Here is a 19,408-nt window from a genome sequence, read left to right on the forward strand (position 1 = left end):
ATGGATGCTGCCTCCTTTCCTTCCTTCCACGTTTGAAACGACCCAGCCAAGGCCAGGCCGGGCGTGAGGGTTTCCGTCTCTCCTTTCAACCCGCACGGCGGCGCCCAGACGCAGGGAGTGCGCGCCCCATTTTGCAGAGGAAGCGAGGAAACTGGCCAAGGTCACCCGGCAAGACCAAGGTTTCCCCCACCCTAGATGCTTCCCTGTGTGAATGTGAATGGGCCTAAGTGCTCCTTTCTTTCCCTCAATGGCCGGAGAGAATGAAAATGCGGTCTTGGAGCGCCAGGTATGGGCCTGAAAAGCCCCGCTTGTCCGAGGTGGCGAGCCTTCCCGGGGGAAAGGGACCTCGGTGGCGGCGCAAGGGCCGGTCCTCCGACAGCGACAGCTGCTTGAAAAGTAGAAGCCCCCGAGAGGTCTCAATACCCACCCGAAACCTTGGGAGCGGCACCGCCGCATCTAGGCGTCCCCACCTGGGACCTGAGGGGCGACGCCCGGCTTCCCAGGAGGTGTCAGGGACAAACGTCTATCTGGTCCTCGGGGTAGGACGCGGCCTTCACCAGGCTCGGCTCTTGGGAACTGGAAGCCGAGAGGCAGGAGCGCGACCCCGGCACGCGAGTCCCGGCCTCACGAGCGCGGAGGGGCCTGTCTGGGGACCCCGGCCACCCTTGCCCGGGCTTAACTGCTGCCCCACCGCCAGCCTGGAGCCTCAACTGTGCCGGACCCAGAAAGCGGGGGGCGCGCGCTCGCGGCCGGGGTTCCGGGCAGGGTTTGCAGAAGTGAGGAGTTCGGTGCACGACCCCCTGGGGAGCGGGGCGAGTCGCGCGTCGGCCAATGGCCGCGGTGGGCGGGGAGGAGACTGGCCTGGGGACGTGCGTGGGCCGCGCGTCGCTTCCCCACCCTCGCGCTCTCTCGGTCCCGCGGCCCCGCCCGCCCGTCGCCCACCGCCCCGCCCGCTCGTCGCCCGCCGCCCGCCCGCCGCCCTCTTAAAACCGGCTCAGCCCTGCGCCAGCCCGAAGCCTACCGGTCCCGAGCCCGCGCCGCCCGTCTGCGGCCCGGTGGCGAGCGCTCCGCCGCTGCGCTCTCGAAGGTGGGTGCAGAGCCCGGCGCGCCGCTGTGGCCCGGGGCTGTCGTTCGCCGGGGTGGTCGGGAAGCGCCGGCAGCGGTCTCTGGCGCAGTTCGTTTTGGGGGGTTGTTTTGCCCTCTTGGAGCTTTTACTCCTTAAGCGGTTTTCAACCCCAAGTCGCAGATCCTTGGGGTGAGGGAAGGCCAGGAGCGGAGCGCCTTTGGGGGCTCAGGAGGAGACGGGCAGATGCCTTCGTCGTGGCTGACCTCTTTTCCTGACCCCGTGTTCTTTAATTTCTGAGTCACGACCCTGCTTGCTTTTCTTATTGGGCTCATTGATCTTGCCCTCAGGACCCGCCGGCTCTGAAGGGGCTCCATCCCCCAGCCTTGGTGAACTTATGTCCATCAAAACGCCGTCCTTTTGGGGTACGGGCGGCGGCGGCGCAGGGGCGGGAGCCTGCTCTTTCCCACCTGGCCTGGGGCTCGTCCTCGCCCGCTCCCGAGAGGCGACCCCAGCTTCCCTAAGCCCCCAGGTGGGATGACGAGTTTCCCGAGGGGCTTGCGAGAGGTAGCGGGACTCGGCCCACGTGGGGAACCCGCGCTGGCTGCGGCGCTGGGAGGGAAGCCGAAGGCGGCGGCCTACTCCTCCTGGCAGCCCGGACCGCCCGGGTCCTCGGGGTCAGACCCGGGCTTCGCAGCGGGGCAGCCTCCCCCGACCTGCCCCCGGGCTGGGGGAGCGCGTCTCCTATGCGACCCAACCCGGGCCCTGGTCTCTGCCCTCCCTGCTAGGGACCCAGGACTGCCTGAAGCTGCTGCCCGCCCCCAAGCTCGGTCTTGCGCTCGGCTCCTGGCTCCGGGAGTGGGAAGGCCCTGCGGCTCCGAACCCCCCCCCCCGGAAAAGAGGATGTCGGGGACCAGGGAGAGGGCGGAAGAGGGAGCTTGAAACGGATTTGGCAGGAGCGGGGTTGGGGACGGATGTAGAGAGTGAGTGTTGGAAACTAGCCCTGCTAGGTCAAGGCGTGCTTGGAGAGGGAAGGCAAAGGCGACACGTACTTGGAATTTGGAGTCGGGCAGAATCCCGACAGATTTTCGTTTGTTTGTTTTGTCTTTTTGGGGGCGGGTTGTTTGTTGCCGTTTTTGTTTCGTTTGCGGGTAGGTCTTGAGGGATCGAAGTGGGAAGTTTATCCGATTCCCTCCGACCCGGGGCTGCCTCGGGCGGTGGAGGCTGGGCAGGCAGGAGCCGGGCGCAGCGCCCCGCGCCCCTCACTTGGCCGCGCTTGCTCTTACACAGACCCGCCGCGCCCTGTGGCTCGGGATGGCTCTGCGGCTGCCAAGTGAGGCCGGACCCCAGGACAAGGAGTGCTACCCGCCCGACAGGCTCCAGAGCAGCCCCCAACGCCTGGCCGCCTACTACCCGCCTTTCCAGCCCTACAGCCACTACGGGAACACCCTAAACGCCGCGGAGGAGGGTTTGCAAACTTTCCGGCAGCTGGAGGCCCTGTCCACGTCCCCGTCTCTGTCCCCCTTCGCCTTCCGGATGGCGCCTCCCTTGCTGAGCCCCGGCCTGGCCCTGCAGAGGGAGCCGCTCTACGACCTGCCCTGGTACAATAAGCTGCCGTCGTGGTACCCACTTACCCACCGCCCCAGGGAAGTGCCGCACTTCCCGAACGGCAGTCGCGAGTTTACAGGCGCCTCCAGTGAAGACGCGGGCCCCGCTGGCGGCCGTAGCGACGGTGGCCAGTGCTGGGGACCTGAAATTTTCGTGCCGCCGCCCCCTGTGGATGCTTCGCTGTTCCCTGAGAGGCCGAAGCCCTCCCAGCTGTTACCGTGCTCCCCCAGAGAGCGCTCTGAGGATGGCCCCAAACTCGCGAACCAAGTCGGGAAGGCATCTCACCGTTACCACTTCACCCAGGAAGACCTGCACTTAGTTCTCTACGGGGTCATCCCCAGCCCTCAGAAGTCAGCCCGCCTGCACCACGCGATTTCGGGCCTCCTGGTCCCCACAGACAGCTCAGGTAAAGGCAGTCCCCATGATCCGGGACTTGGGGGTGCGGGTGGGAGGCGGGAAGACAGGTGAGGACGGGAGGGGGCAGGGGCGCTTCCAAGTGGGTCCGAGGCTGTGCGAGTCCTGCAGCGGAGCGTATGTGCTTCCATCAGAAGACGGAGCTGAGAATGGCAGGCTCACCTCCGAGACCCTATTTGCTTAACCGCATGACACCCAAGATTGTTTTAGTGAGAAGAGAAACGGTTCATGCGGGGCGGGCTGATCAGGCCGGCTCAGATTCTGCCGGGATGTGCAAGGTATCTGGGAGTCTCAAAATCAGCATTATCTCTGATCCTCAAGTTCCTTAAATTTGCAAACGGGGTTAATTACAACATAACCCACTAGAGTCGTTTTGAGTTTCATGTGAGAAATGGCGTATGTAAAAGGAGCAGGAAACCTAGAAAGGACAAGTAAACATCCAATTCGGGATAATGGTGAGCTCCAGGGAGTGGGGAGGACAGCGCCGTATGAAAGCATTTCATAATACATTTTTATCGAAAAAATAAAAATTTAACGCTGTCTTTTTCTAGGGTCTGGTTCTCTTCCTCGGACTCTGGATAACAACTCCCTTCAGCTACCAGAAGGTAGGAAGAGCTTCTCGGCTTGGATTTCTTTTCCAGCACAAACGCAGTCGGTTTCCTCACTGGCTTTCTTTCCTGCCCTGGGTCTCTCCTAGGTCTCTGCCTTGGGCACACGAAATTTGGTGAAGTGGCACATTTTGGTGTGTTCTGCAGTAGCCCTGTCGCCAAAGGAGTCAGGTTTGGGCCCTTTCAGGGTAAAGTGGTCAACACCAGCGAAGTCAGGACACACGGAGACAATTCCCTGATGTGGGAGGTAAATGTGTTTGTGGCGGGTTGGCGGAGGGAGGTGGGTGGGAGGAAACCTTGGCCTCTGCCCCTCTGGGAGACCCCTGGACTGGGAGAGGGGGCCCCCTCCGGGCAGTAATCTGCTGACTTGTGCTGCCTGTTTTGCAACATAAAGAGAAAGAAAGGCAAGCTGTTCAGTCCCTGAGGATAACACCTCTACATGGATTCTGTGTAATTTTGGGTGGCTTAAGGCATTTTCCTCTGAAGATTAGCCATGGAATATACATTTAAAGAGTTAATACATTGGGTTATATGTATAGACAAAACCAAACACTTTAAATATTACAGAGTGATGCTAAGAATATGCCAGAAAGGACTAAGACCAGATTTTAAATTTTCGACGTCGTTCATCTAAAGAGGATTTTTAGCAAACTGATGCTCTTAACTCTGTTTGCGGCAGGATGGTAGGACTGCAGTGCGTCAGAATGTAGCAGATTATCGCCCCTCGCCGTGGATTTCTACATCAAGGAATATAGTTGAGGAAAGTAATCTGAAATCCAGACTTCACGGGGCTGTTTGCAATAACAAAACACTGAAGACTGTAGAATTGCCCACAGCAGAGAAAGAATTAAATTATGGCTTCATCAATACACGTGAAAACTAAATCGAGATAAAATACTAAACTAATTGGTTGTCTTGAAGTGGTGGAATTAAATGTAACCTCCTGTTTCCCTTGCCTCTGTTTATGAAACTAATATATGCTCACTCTAGAAATCTGGAAATCGAGGAAGTGATAAAAGTAAGAATCTTTTTAAAATGTCACACTACCTATAGAGGTCTCTTTAAGCTAATAAATCCATTTAGGCTCAATCATATTGATAATAAATATATTCAGTAGGTCAAGTGAGTTTTGAATTATATATTTTTTTTTTTTTTTTTTTTTTTGCGGTACGCGGGCCTCTCACTGCTGTGGCCTCTCCCGTTGCGGAGCGCAGGCTCAGCGGCCATGGCTCACGGGCCCAACCACTCCGCGGCATGTGGGATCCTCCCAGACCGGGGCACGAACCCGCGTCCCCTGCATCAGCAGGCAGACTCTCAACCACTGCGCCACCAGGGAAGCCCTTGAATTATAAATTTTTAATAAGTAAATTTATTTTCTAGGTCAGACCAAAAAAATGTGCATTTCCAAACTTTGTTTGATTTCATTTAGATCTTTGAAGATGGTCATTTGAGCCACTTTATTGATGGAAAAGGAGGTGCAGGGAACTGGATGTCCTATGTCAACTGTGCTCGTTTCCCCATGGAGCAGAACCTGGTTGCAGTCCAGTGTCAAGGGCAGATCTTTTATGAAAGCTGCAAGGAGATCTACCAGAACCAAGAGCTCCTTGTGTGGTATGGAGATTGCTATGAGAAGTTTTTGGACATTCCCATGAGCCTGCAGGTCATAAAGCACGGGAAGCAGACGTCTGGGCCCTTGGAAGGTGAGTGCACACTTTCGCCTCACCCAGTGAGGCCGTCTTAGTGGAAGGACTGGGCTCTTTCTCCAACTCAACACCTTCCTGCAGCCTTTCCACTTGCTTGTGGAACTTCTCCCTCCCAACACAACACTCAGAACACAAAACTGAGGGCGTCTCTAACGAGCTGGGCATTACCCAGCTGGAGGAAGATGCCCTCATCTTTCCAAAGCTGCTGAAGCTACTCCTCTTCACCAGTGTACCTCTTCTTCTACCCCGTCACCCGCTCCCAGAGAATAAAGTAAAAGTGAAATAAATGGATGCAACCTCTGCCTTAGGTGAGCCAGCTTCTGATTCATCTCTGCTGAGGCTCACACAACTCAGGAAGTCTAAGCTTTAGAGCACTGTTTTTCAAGTAGTGGGTTGCAGTATCTTAGCAGGGTGGGGGATTTGGTGGTAGAGACCAGTATTAAAGAAGAAAAAAAGAGAGAGAATAAGAATAAAATAGAATAGAAAATATTGATATGAATCTCATTTAAGTTAAGGTTTTTGTTTCAAATGGATGTGTGCGAACTGGGTCTCAAGTATAAAATGTGTTTCTTATTGTGGGTCTTAGTCAACTTTGGGAAGCATGGAGCTAGACTCTCGCTCTCCAATTTTAATGCGGGTGTGAATATCTGGGGACCTTGGAAAGATGCAGATTCTCATTCAGGGCTGGGACCTGAGATTCTGCATTTCTATCACATTTTAGTAGAAGGCAGCTAGAGGACTACCAACCCACTCTCTGGGAACGAGCCTCTGGAATTTGCATTTTAAAAAAGCCCTTTGAGGGCTTCCCTGGTGGCACAGTGGTTGAGAATCTACCTGCCAATGCAGGGGACACGGGTTTGAGCCCTGGTCTGGGAAGATCCCACATGCCGCGGAGCAACTGGGCCCGTGAGCCACAATTACTGAGCCTGCGTGTCTGGAGCCTGTGCTCCGCAACAGGAGAGGCCGCGATAGTGAGAGGCCCTTGCACCGTGATGAAGAGTGGCCCCCGCTCGCCACAACTAGAGAGAGCCCTTGCACAGAAACGAAGAGCCAACACAGCCATAAATAAATAAATAAAATTTTTTAAATTAAAAAAAAGAGCAAAATCCCTTTAAAAAAAAGAAAAAGCTCTTTGAGCGGTTGATTTTTATATCTGCAGAGGCCTGGGAACCACTGATCTTATAGGTAGGACCAGACAAATGCAAGTTACTGTAATATGTGTAATCAGATAGAAGACCATCTTATTATGTTAGAGCAAATGTCGTAAGTAGCAGGTAAAAGAGAATGTGAATTGCATTCATCACACTGCAGTGATGGTCTGCATGCAAGTCTCCCTGCTAGATGGAGACCCTTCAGGGCAGGAGACAATTCTAATAAATTTATTTATTTATTTATTTGGCTGTGTTGGGTCTTCATTTCTGTGCGAGGGCTTTCTCTAGCTGCGGCGAGCGGGGGCCACTCTCCATCGCGGTGCGCGGGCCTCTCACTATCGCGGCCTCTCCTCTGCGGAGCACAGGCAGGCTCAGTAGTTGTGGCTCACGGGCCCCGTTGCTCCGTGGCATGTGGGATCTTCCCAGACCAGGGCTCGAACCCGTGTCGCCTGCATCAGCAGGCAGATTCTCAACCACTGCGCCACCAGGGAAGCCCAGGAGACAATTCTAAACACTTCAATAGCACCTGCTGTGGATCCCCATGTGCATTGAAGGAAGGAGGAAGACTGGGCTAAACTGGGGAAAGCTGCTTAGGGATGTGGAGAAATAAAGGATGAGTTAGGCAGGGAGAGGCAAGGCAATCCAGGCTTGGGGAATAGTGAAGCCAAGGGCAAGGATGTGTTCACCAGGGATTCGGAGGTGACTAATGAGCAGTCTCTTTCTAGAAGCCAAATAATGAGGGGCTGTTGAACTGTTTCGGTAACTGTCTTCTCACTACCCCAATAAATGGACGGACGGCGTGGGGTGCGCCTGAGGGTAAGATGGCAGGATTCTCTTGAGTCCGGACCTCACAGTTGCCCCATACTTGGCGCCAAGCCAAGACTTTTTGGTCACTTCCAAAAATGTACCAAGTGCTTTTTTGAAAGAAAAGTGGATTTGAGAACGATACATGCTTGATAACGCAAAATAGAATCGGTATCCTTTTGAAAAATTATTCAGCACTATGCATCAGAGTCGTTAAAATGTTCATAACCTTGGATATATCAGTAACGTATCAGTAATACTCTTCTGGAAATTTATCTTCAGGAAATAGTCGAAAAGGAAAAGCTTTGTCCACAAGGATGTTTAATACAGCGTCACCCCTGTTTGTGAAAAGTCACGAACAACCTAAATGCCCAATATTAGAATAATTAAGTAAATGATGATATATTAACATGGAATAATATACAGGCATTAGAGATCCCAATCATATAAGCAACAGGGCCTGCAGTTATCCGTGCTCCACTTCTGAACCAAATTATATCCGAGGCTTATTGGCACTGTTAACGATGATGTGTAAATATTTAGGATAACTTGTGGCAGAGAACTTGTAAACAACTCAATTGGTTGGGAAGACTAATGGATAGATTCATTTGTTTTCTGTTAATAGGAATGTTTGGGGATAGGATGAAAAGGAAAGAAAAATCAAAATTCCTCTGTCCTCTCAAATGAAAGGTCTTGTTTTCAAAGGCTTTTGGTGAGGCTTGATGGGAACCTTCCCCTTGAAGGTCTTGAGTGGGAGGGAAGGGCCTGGGCCCTATGTGGGCGGGTTATTTGAGTTTGCAAACCTGCCAAGTGTGTGTTTTGGGGGCTGAGGGTGTGGAATGTGTAGACAGCTCTCAATCGTTACCAAACTCTGTCTGAACGGTGTGTCTGTAGTGGGGCAGAAAGCGTAATTTTTGGTATCGAGAAACCCCTTGGCTGAAAAGACTGAGATGGGTGTGGCAGGAAGAAGGAAAAGAAACAGGACAAAATTAGGTTAAGATAAATTTCCAAGGACCTGAGCAGAAAACGGAGGCAGCCAGCCGAATTAGTCAGGGTGAGGGTGCTCTGTCATTTCTGCCTAAGTGGTGGTTCTTATGCAGATTTACTACCGAGCCCTCATTCTGAATTCTGGTGTGCCTTCATGCTTTGATTTGTAAAGATCGCTGACCCTGTCTTGTAGACCCCCTCTTCCTACCCCAGGAAGCAGGAAGGCCAGGTATTTCTAACCAATGAAAATTCTAGCTCCGAGCAAAAACCATCCCAGCAGGGAGATTCTGAGGGTATTAGCACCTCAATGAAAGCGATAGACAAGACTGGGCAATGGATCTTCCTGATGTTGGTGGTTGCCTTGCTGGTTATTTACTTAATAAAATGATTTATTTCCTCAGCCACCTGTTAAACGTGCCTGGGACGCAGTTATCAACTAACAGAACCCCCGATGGATAGTTTCCCTGCTGTTCCGATGCTAACTAAAAAGATTTCCACCTTCACACTCTTGCATATACTCACTCCCGGCTGTTCTCTGCCTCCCTGGGGCCAGACAATGAGGTTTCAGGAATGCATTCACAGTCAAAACCACTTTATGCTCTGGAATCCAGAGTGTCCTCGGCAGGGATGCTTTTGTAGGTGGCCCTGGTCCTCTCCCCTTCCCCCAATACATAGACACCCCTGAGCCTGGCACCTCCTTTGCTAGAGTCGGCTGAACCCTCTCTAACCTGTCCCCCACCTCTCTTATAGAAATGGGTTTACCTTTCTCAGTCTGTCTCTCAGTGATGGTATCACTTGTTGATAAGAAGTCAGTAAGTGTTAAGGTTAAATTAATCATCACAATAACCCTATGTATTAGTTCCAGAATCTTCCTTAAAAGTTCAGAGAAGTAGACTATAAGCTAAAAGGGCACCTATGTCTTCATAAATGGGGTCAAATGGAACAGAACTCGTGAAGCCTGGGGAGAAGCTATGGGTGTCCATCAGGGTCCTGGGTGAACGGCTTTGAACTTGTAGCTCTCAGGCCGATCTGAAAGGGACAAATACGGTAGGTATTTGGTATGTGAACCTTGTAAAGAATGCCAGTCAGGAACTGTAGGACTGACCTGCTCGTAAACAGGGCCAGAGGAAGGGCTTCTTCAACAAATATATTTCGGGAACAAAAGGTAAGAGAACCTATAGATTAAGAGATTGGAGAGACATAGCCTCTGTGGACAACACATAGGCTTTGAATCCTACATTGAATCAACTGACTGTAAAATAATAAAACATGTATGCATGTGTGTACGCACATAAATATATATGTTTCTATTAAGGAATAAGGGTTGACTGTTTAGGTATGACAATGGCATTATGGTTATGCATTTTAAAAAGTCGTTATCTATTAAAGATTATGGTTTGAGATGTTTATGAACCAAGTGAGAAATTAGTGTTAAAAAGAATCCATTATGAAAAACAAATAATCCCTTATGGAGGGAAGTCACATAAGTGAGTTGGTCATTGTCAAAGCTTGGTGTCTGGGCACATGAGGGCTTATTCCATTATTTTGATTTTGGTATACGTTTTAAATTTTTTGTAATAAAAAGTTGTAAAAAATCATCTTGAAGAAAATAATAATGAAGGAAGGTAGCTGACCGAGCGACTTATCCCCCTGTGTTTGACAGAGTCTGCAGAAGGGTACAGGTGTGAAAGATGTGGAAAAGTATTTACCTACAAATATTACAGAGACAAGCATCTCAAGTACACCCCCTGTGTGGACAAGGGTGACAGGAAATTCCCCTGTTCTTTATGCAAACGGTCCTTTGAGAAGAGAGACCGGCTCCGGATCCATGTCCTTCACGTTCACGAGAAGCATCGGCCTCACAAGGTAAGAGTCGTCGGGGCGGCGAGTGACCCTGCCCTTCGCTCCAGCGCTCTGCTTTCATGCTGCTTCCCCAAACCCCTGGGTGAACACCGAGGGCCTCTGCCTGCATGTTGCTGGGACACGACACCAGGTGGGAAGATGGGACAGGGTGTCTGAAGGAGGTGACAGGGCTGTGGAAGAGCAGACGTGAACTAATGCCATGACACCCGAGTGTGAGGATGGAGGTACGTGGTAGACAGGGACAGAGGAAGGGTGTCCTTCTACCTGGACACGTGGGTTATGAAAGGCCTCGTAGACAGGTGGCCGTGACAAGAATCTAGGACAGTGGAGTGTCTGGTTTATATCTTAGATGGGGTTGATTGGCTGGGGTGGGGGGCGTTTGAGATATTCCAGGTGGGAAAGACCCTGGCCTGTGGTTTTAGGTAGCTACACCTTCTTCCATGATGTGTGCAATGTTGTGTTAATTTCTGCTGTACAGCAAAGTGACTCAGTTATATACATTCTTTTTCATATTCTTTTCCATTGTGATTTATCACAGGATATTGAATATAGTTCCCCATGCTGTAGAGTAGGACCTTGTTATTTATCCATCCTGTATGTACTAGTTTGCATCTGCTCATCCCAAACTCCCAATCATTTCCTCCCCCACCTCCTCCCCCTTGGCAACCACAAGTCTGTTCTCTGTGTCTGTGAGTCTGTTTCTATTTCCTAGATAGGTTCATTTGTGTCGTATTTCAGATGCCATATATAAGTGATATCATATGGTATTTGTCTTTCTCTTTCTGACTTACTTCGCATAGTATGATAATCTCTAGGTTCAGTGTGCAGGCATATTGATAGTTACAGGCGAGGATGAAACATGGGCACAGTCCAAAGGATGGATGGCCTCTATGCCATGCCAAGGATTTTGTAAGGCAGAAAAGCAGTGGTGGATTTAGGGAGTCGTTTTCCACCATTCTGGATACCTGGTGGCTCTGCCAGGCTTGGTGTAAGAGTGCTGACTACCACTGGTCTTAATTAGGAGAAAGAGGCTGAAGCTTGGGTACAGACAGCCTCGGGTTGGACTCCTGCCCTGTCAGGACTCCTCCAAGCCCCCAGTTTTCTCCATTTAAAAACAGAGTAGTCATCATAAAACTGCTCTTGTCTCTCCCCTGCTGTTCACAGTGAAGCTTCTGGAAAAATCACAATCACTGGACTATATACTCCTGTAAAATCTGAGTATTTTTACAATTATCGTGTATTATTTTTGTAAGAATATTTTTAAAAAATATTTTAATTTATTTTTATTTTTGGCTGTGTTGGGTCTTTGTTGCTGCACGTGGGTTTTTCTGTAGTTGTGGTGAGCAGGGGCTACTCCTCGTTGCGGTGCGCGGTCTTCTCACTGCGGTGGCTTCTCTTGTTGCGGAGCACAGTCTCTAGGCACTGGGGCTCCGCAGTCGTGGCTCACGGGCTCCAGAGCGCAGGCTCAGTAGTTGTGGCGCACGGGCTTAGTTGCTCCACGGTATGCAACTAGAGAAAGCCCACGTGCAGTGACAGAGACTCAACACAGCCAAAAAGAAATGATAAAGCAGTTGGTGAGATGGAGCATTTAAGATATTTGCTGGGACTGCTGCAGCCAGATCAAAAGATGTTTGCTTAAAAACAGAAGCTACAGGATTAGTTTTTGTGTGTTTTGTTTGGTTTTGTTTGGTTTTTTGACCAAAGTAGAATGCAGGAAAAGGTTATCTGAGTCAGGTCAAGAAATATACACTAGAATGTTACGTGGGTCATTTTAAACACTAAGGACAATGGTGGGTCTTGGACTGGGGTTCAAGGAGAGGAGCCGTAGGAAGTACTGCTGGCTTTGAAATCGGGGGACCGTAGACCAGGAGGTCCAGAGATGACAGGAATGATGAGAAGAGGTGTAAGCTGGTAGTAGTAAAGTGAATGTCTTGGGTTTCCAAAGAGGAGAGGTCTGATGGTAGAGTGGAGGGATAGTAATTTTATTTTATTTTTTAAACTATTTATTAATTTATTTTGTCCACGAGGTATGCGGGATCTTAGTTCCCTGAGCAGGAATAGAGCCCGTGCCCCCTGCAGTGGAAGCTTGGAGTCTTAACCACTGGACCGCCAGAGAAGTCCAGGATAGTGATTTTAAAAGGCTATAGAAGGGGGTGCATCCTCTTATACTGAGTGTTCCTGAGAGTTCTTAGTACAATATTTCTCTTTGCAAACTCTCCCTGAATGGTGTGATCCTTTATCATGACCATAAGTACCATTTAAATGGTTTCAAATCTCTAGCCAGAATTCTGTCCTGAGCCTGAGGACAGAGTCCTGTCCCAGCTGCTCTTCTGACGTCTCAACCTGAGTTTCCCCGGCACTTCCCTTTCCTTCGTTATGTTCAGAAGACTGAGATTTTCTTCTTTTATCTTCACTGCTAAACATTTTTTATTCTCTTTTAGTTTTCTTTATTTCATATACTTTAATTTGAGTACTTAACTTTCAAGATGATAAAGTATATTTAATTTCTGCAGGAGCCCAAAATAAAACGTTTGATTTTATTTGAACAGGAAAAAAAAAAAAGCTCAAGTGAAACAGACAGGCAGAACTTCAGATAAATGATTTTTTAACAAGATCAGCTGCTGAAAGAGAAAAAAATTACTGATTTAAAATATCAGAAGATGTTGGGTGTATAACCAACAGTGAAAAACCTTGTATTACCCTCCTTCCAGCGTTTAAAGGCTAAACAACCTCCTTTTCACATGATTTGTCAGGCAAAATTAATGAATAACACAAAATAAAAATATCGGAGGAAACCCTTGTAGTCCATCACAATGACTATAAAGAGCTCATACATAGATTCAGAATGTCAGTTCTCTCCAACTTTTTGAAACACCTGACCAATGGAGAGAGGGCTTTGTTTTTTTCAGAAGGTGTTGTTTCTTTTCTCCATGACTTGTTCAAATTGATGCCAGACTTTAACTTTCTTCGTATTTCGTCTTTGACTTCCTTGCAAGCTTTTGTTTTTGCTAGGATTTTTAATTGCAAGTGATAAGTTTAGTTTCTTAATTATATAACTTGTATAATATTTACATTCTTGAAATTATACTCATTTCTTTTTTAAATCACATTCTGATTTGAATTTGTTCTGATTTGAACCAGTTGCTCCTTAGGCCTGTAAACTGTCATATTTGGATATCTTTCATTACCTTCCTTAGTTCCACTGATTCTTCTATGCCACTCTTTCTCTTTCTTGATTTCTCTTTTTATATTACTGGGGCATGTCTTCAAGTAATCGTTTTTAACAGTGCACAGTGAAACATTTTCTCAGTCCTTCGAGGATATTTTACTCACATACGTCTTTGATAGTTTGGCTGGATATGGAATTTTAGATAGGAATAACTTTTCTGTAGAACTTTTAAGGAATCATTTCTTCTACCATTTGATGCCAATCTGGTTCTTGTTTCTTTGTAAATAACCAGTTTTCTGCTTTGTGAAAATTGTTCTTTAACTTTTGAGTTCTGAAATTTTAACAGAATGTTTTTTTCTTTCTTTCCTTTTTTTTTTTTTTTCTTCCTGCTTTGTAATCAGTAGAAGACAAAGTATTCTTTCCACCTGAAGGCACAAGTCATAAGCTCAAAGGAATTCTCTTGTTCTTTCCTTGGCTATTATCTGTCTTCGATTTTTGCTCTCTCCTGGGATTCCTTTTAGCCAAATGTTAGGTTGAATCTACTTCCCTGTACTTGACTTTTAATTTTTCTTCATCTGCATTCTCTGAGAGTTCCCGAACCTTAATTTTTATGTCATGTATTCAGTCTTTAGCAGTCAGCTGAGTCTATTACATACAGCATTTCTATTCTATACTTTTTTGTTGTTTATTTTTAATTTCCAAGAACAGTTTCATGTTCTAATTGCTCCCCTTTTATAATTGATCTGTTCTTTTTGCAATATGAACTTCAACATCTGACTGTTTTTGCTTTAGTAACGACAATACATGCTCATTATTAAAATGTCAAGTAGTAAAGAAAAATTTAAAAAGACTTAAAATCCACCCCAGAGGGCTTCCCTGGTGGCGCAATGGTTGAGGCTCCGCCTGCTGATGCGGGGGACGCGGTTTCGTGCCCCGGTCCGGGAAGATCCCACATGCCGCGGAGCGGCTGGGCCCGTGAGCCATGGCCGCTGAGCCTGCGCGTCCGGAGCCTGTGTTCCGCAATGGGAGAGGCCGTGACAGTGAGAGGCCCGCGTACCGCAAAAAAAAAAAAAATCCACCCCAGAATCTCACCATCTAAAAATACCCAGGCTCTCGTTTGTGCCCATAAGGACACCTGGGGAACAGGGTCCAGAAACACAATAGTTTCCTTTACTTGGTTCAGAATTCCTGAGAAGATTGAACAGAAGTCGTCAGGGTCAAGAACACAGAGAAATGACAGGAACTGTTCACAGCAAGTGGCTGTACCACATGCTCTCACTGGCCCCCCAAAATATTACCCCTTTTTTTGTAGGTACGTGTGTTGAGTCATCTGTCACCTGTATTGCCACTTTGGTCTACATATTCGTCCCTACTCCCACTAGATTGTTCCTCCTTGTCTCTAGCAGAGTGTTGAGAGGTTCTCCATAAATACTTGTTGAATTAATTGCTGGGGGCTTGCAATTTACTCACAGCCTTGTGAGGAAGGCAAGACAGGTATTTTTTGCCCATGAGGAAAATTGGGGAGACAAAGATTCCGAGTTTTAACTGATTTGTTCTGGTCACACAGCTACTTGTTGACGGAGCAGGACAAAGTCAGGCCTCTGTATACACTGCCGTTTCACATCTGAAGCAGCTCACTTAACCCGAAGACTTCAGACGAACTGCCTTAGCCACAGCAGGCTCTGGGCCAGAACCCATGCTGCCAGATTCTTCCCTGTAGTCCCGGGATGCCTTTCTCCTGTCTCAACTAGACCCTCAGCCTGGGTCTGCTTGATCCTCTGCCTACAGATGTGCACAGAATAAGTACAATAGTTAGTTCTTCCCCCCCAGATAAATATAATGGTGAAATAAACTTGTTAAAGGGAAGACGTGGTTTCAACTATATTTTTCTTTTTCGTTTTAGTGTTCTACGTGTGGGAAATGTTTCTCTCAATCTTCCAGCCTAAACAAACACATGAGAGTCCACTCTGGAGACAGACCATACCACTGTGTGTATTGTACAAAGGTAAATGGAACCTTCTTTTAAGGGATCTGCCTTGAGCCCTAATTGGGTGGCCATGGATAAGAACTTGTAGCATAAACCCTAGCTTATAAGAGTTCCTGGTAAATTAGTTCATTGTCAGCCCATCCCCAATTTCCACCCCCCAGATTATACTCCTGTTTGCTTACAATGATCAGGTGCCACCTACTACTGCCAAATTGGCATCTAGGGCATTTGTCATGGAATAGACCCTAAGTTTACAGGAGCCCGATGGTAGCAGACATGATTATGCAGTCTTTCAAAGTACAGACTCTGGGCTTCCCTGGTGGCGCAGTGGTTGAGAGTCCGCCTGCCGATGCAGGGGACACGGGTTCGTGCCCCGGTCCAGGAAGATCCCACATGCCACGGAGCGGCTGGACCCGTGAGCCATGGCCGCTGAGCCTGCGTGTCCGGAGCCTGTGCTCCGCAACAGAGAGAGGCCCGCGTACCGCAAAAAAAAACAAAAATAAAAAAGTACAGACTCTTACATGCTGCTGATCTAAATTTCTAGAGCAATTTTGCTGAAGTGGCATCCAATCTTCATTATACAGAATAATAAGTGATAAAAATGAAGAGATAAAGACGTGGTTAGGGGTGGCTGGGCTAGAAACAAAAGTCTGACCATGCCTTAAAAATATTATACTAAAACACCTCATGTTCCTTTTTGATGAGATACATTTGGGCTGTCCAGTGTGTACAGTGTAGCAAAATGGGGCTAAGACATAAGTAGGCCACATGGAGCCAGCACAGACCTAAGGAGGGTGGCCCTGGGTTTCTATGGATGAGGAATCCATCCTGAGGGGTGACTGCTCTCCCGCAGGATTTCCAGAGCAGGCTCAAAATATCCTACCGCCCCTCCTCTTTCTGGCATTCTAATTCTGATCCTCACCTTGGTCTTCTGGCCAACCTGGGAATGAGAGGTGCCCGAAGAGGGAACTCAGTGCACTTGGGGCATAAATGAGCTGTTTGGCGTTCTGACTTACTGTCACCTAAGCTGATGGAGACTGTCCTTGTCTGGGTGTCCTAGACACCTACACCTTGTGCTCCTTACTGAGCAGTGGGCCAACCCCATGTGTGCCCAGCCCCCCAAATCCAAGGTCACTGGTTGAAGCCGGTGTTTTGTATCTCTGTCAATGGACCCCCAATAAATGGAGTCATTACATCGCTAATAAATACTTGAAAGTGACAAAGGTCAGAGCAGAGTATTGAATTAGGGGAAAGGTTATAAATAAGGGAAAGAAAAGACAGGTAAAAACAGCAAAGTACTTGGGACTCTGAAATGGTACTATTTGGCCATTTTTTTAAGAACTAAACTTGTAACCACCATACAACCCAGCAGTTGCTCTCCTGGGCACTTATCCCGGAGAAATGAAGGTCTATATGTTTATACGAAAACCTGTACACAAATGTTAATAGCAGCTTTATTCATAGAAGCCCCAAACTGGAAATAACCCAGATGCCTTTCAATGGGCAGGTGATTAAACAGACTGTGGTTCATCCACACCATGAAATACTCCTCAGCAATCAGAAAGGATGAGGTGTTGTACACAAAACAACCTCCGTGAATCTGCGGAGAATTATGCTGAGTGAGAACAGCCAATCCCAAAAGTTCACATACTGTACGCTTCCCTGTAAGTGACATTCTTGAAATAACAAAATTATAGAAATGGAGAACAGATTCGTGGTTGCCATGGCTTAAAAGTAGGAGTGGGAGGGAACTGTGTGTGGCTGTCATAGGGCAACATGAGGGTCCTTGTGATGGAAACGTTCTGTATCTTGACTCTGTCAATGTCAGTATCCTAGTTGTGATACTGTCCTATAGACTTGTAAGATGCAACCATTGGGGACAACCGGGTAAAGGGTACACAGAGTCTCTGTTGTTTCTTATAACTGCACGTGAATCACGATTACCTCAAAAAGTTTAAGTTAAAAAAAAAAAGAAGAAGAAAGAAACCAATAAGGTACCCATTTATGCAAAGACATTGGCCAGTATTAGCTACTCCTTCTGTAATTCAGTTCATTTTGGAGTGTGATCCCAGGACCACCTGCTTAAATGCAGTTTCTTTATTACCCCAACAGGTGTACTCATCGGGTCAGTCTGCATTTTTGACTAGACCCCCAGGTGATCTTAACCATTGAAGAGCCACTGTTCTAACCAGTGACATGTCCATCGTGTCCTTTTTTATTAAGGCTACACCTGTTGACCGAGCGTGCCCTATAGCATTAAAGCCCAAGGTTCGCTGAATGGAGAACTAAGGGGTGACATAAGGATCGGTAACGGTGAACTTAACCCCTTTCTCTCACTGGTTGTCCAGCTGATGGAAGTTTACTTTTTCTCCTGCTTTCTGTCCTCTGCAGAGGTTCACTGCCTCTAGTATACTCCGCACACATATCAGGCAGCACTCCGGGGAGAAGCCCTTCAAATGCAAGTACTGTGGTAAATCTTTTGCATCCCACGCTGCCCACGACAGCCATGTCCGACGCTCGCACAAGGAGGATGACGGCTGTTCCTGTAACATCTGTGGAAAAACCTTCCCAGGTCAAGAAGCCTTCTACTCCCACATGAAGTTTCATGAAAACTGCTAGCCCTCAGAGAGTATGAGGACAGTGCCTCTGTATTTCTGTCTTGATATTTCTTGTTTATGGGTGTGTCTTACAAACAAATGATAGTTAGATTGAGATGAGGAACAGAATAATGGAACTGACCAAGTAGCAGAATTTACCAGATTTACTGACTGTGGTTTTAACAGCTTTCACAGAAATGTCTTTCACAATTTCTGACAAGAATGGAGTTGTGTTGAATTCACCTAGAAATAATGAAAGCTGGCTGTTAATAGGGCTTAAAGGTCTGGAAACTCAACATCAACCCTGAAAGGGACTATATTTCATTTCAGGGACTAGGAACAAAGTCTTTGATTTCACGATTTAAAAAAAGGAGGCTTTTTCTCTACTGTTTGCCTCGGGCCTGCAGTTGTAATATGTCTGTGGCCGTTCCCTGTTATGTTTCTTAACAGAATAAATTCTTTAAAGATCCATTCAAGCCAGAGCTTCATTCGTATTATAACTAAGTGTTCAGACATGAATTAGGCTCCCATTTTATTTGGATTCATTTTAAAACCCTTAGTTTCTACCCCTCCCCCATCGCATGACAAACGCCTAATGTTAACAGTTTGTTTGGCACCAAACAGAATTTCTTGGAGGACACAGAAGTTACTTACTCACCCTACCATCTGTGACCTTTAACAATTGGTGAAGAAAAATTATTACCAAATGAAGAAAGGCTAAAAATTGCAATAGGCTAAGAAATAAATAAATGTATTTATAGTGCTCTAGTTTTAAACCTGATGAAGAGACAAGTGGAATATTTTTTGTAGGTCTTCTAATTAGCTGGTCCATACTAATATATAGAGTGAAAAGAAAAACGTGCCACACACATTGTCACAAGGCTGATGCAAGCTTGTGAAGAATAATCTCTTCTAATGTGCAGGGAGACAGCAGACTCATCTCACGTGGGTCACAATAGCCAACATCTATATAGAGCATGAACCCTATGAGATAGTGCCACTGAGTTACCACTTTACTGAAGGAAAGAAAGAAGTGGTCCAGCATTTGCCTCTAAGGGTCAAAGCCAGGTCGTCCTGACTCCAAAGCCCAGCCTCTTAATGAATCAGTTATGCTCAACTTATGAATCCTGCTAAGAAAAGAGCATTATTCTGTTGACTGTGCCATTCTTCCCTACTTTGGGGCAAGCAACAACAAACTTTTAAATATTCACATGGAAAATCGGGGGCCAGAATAAAACTGCACCGTAGGCAAGCGTAGCTATGTAGCTACCAGGTCACATCCCTAGCCGTGGTTCTATTGACTGCGTAGGATTTTTCTTCACCCTTTATTCGTGGTCCATGTCTCTCCAAATGGAGAGATTTCAATATGGAACAGATGCCCCTTCAGAGGGAGGCTCCTAGCTGCGGCAGAGTCCTTTGAGAAAGAGATGTAGTGCAGGTGGAAAAAGCAGTGA

General features: G+C 47.5%; 1 protein-coding gene across 1 annotated transcript; it reads left to right on the forward strand.

Annotated features, from left to right (window-relative positions):
* The first annotated feature begins 2,377 nt into the window (after positions 1-2,377).
* Positions 2,378-17,976, forward strand: PRDM14 (PR/SET domain 14). The gene is made up of 7 exons (XM_027127864.1): positions 2,378-3,077; positions 3,637-3,690; positions 3,783-3,940; positions 5,123-5,393; positions 10,002-10,204; positions 15,274-15,375; positions 17,749-17,976. The coding sequence occupies exons 1-7, from the start codon at positions 2,378-2,380 to the stop codon at positions 17,974-17,976; spliced, it is 1,716 nt and encodes a 571-aa protein (XP_026983665.1).
* The last annotated feature ends 1,432 nt before the right edge of the window (positions 17,977-19,408 follow it).

The sequence above is a fragment of the Aethalodelphis obliquidens genome, unplaced genomic scaffold (genome assembly GCF_003676395.1).
Source record: "Aethalodelphis obliquidens isolate GAN/ISIS:26980383/991018 unplaced genomic scaffold, ASM367639v1 scaffold33, whole genome shotgun sequence".
In the NCBI taxonomy this organism is placed as follows: Eukaryota; Metazoa; Chordata; class Mammalia; order Artiodactyla; family Delphinidae; genus Aethalodelphis; species Aethalodelphis obliquidens.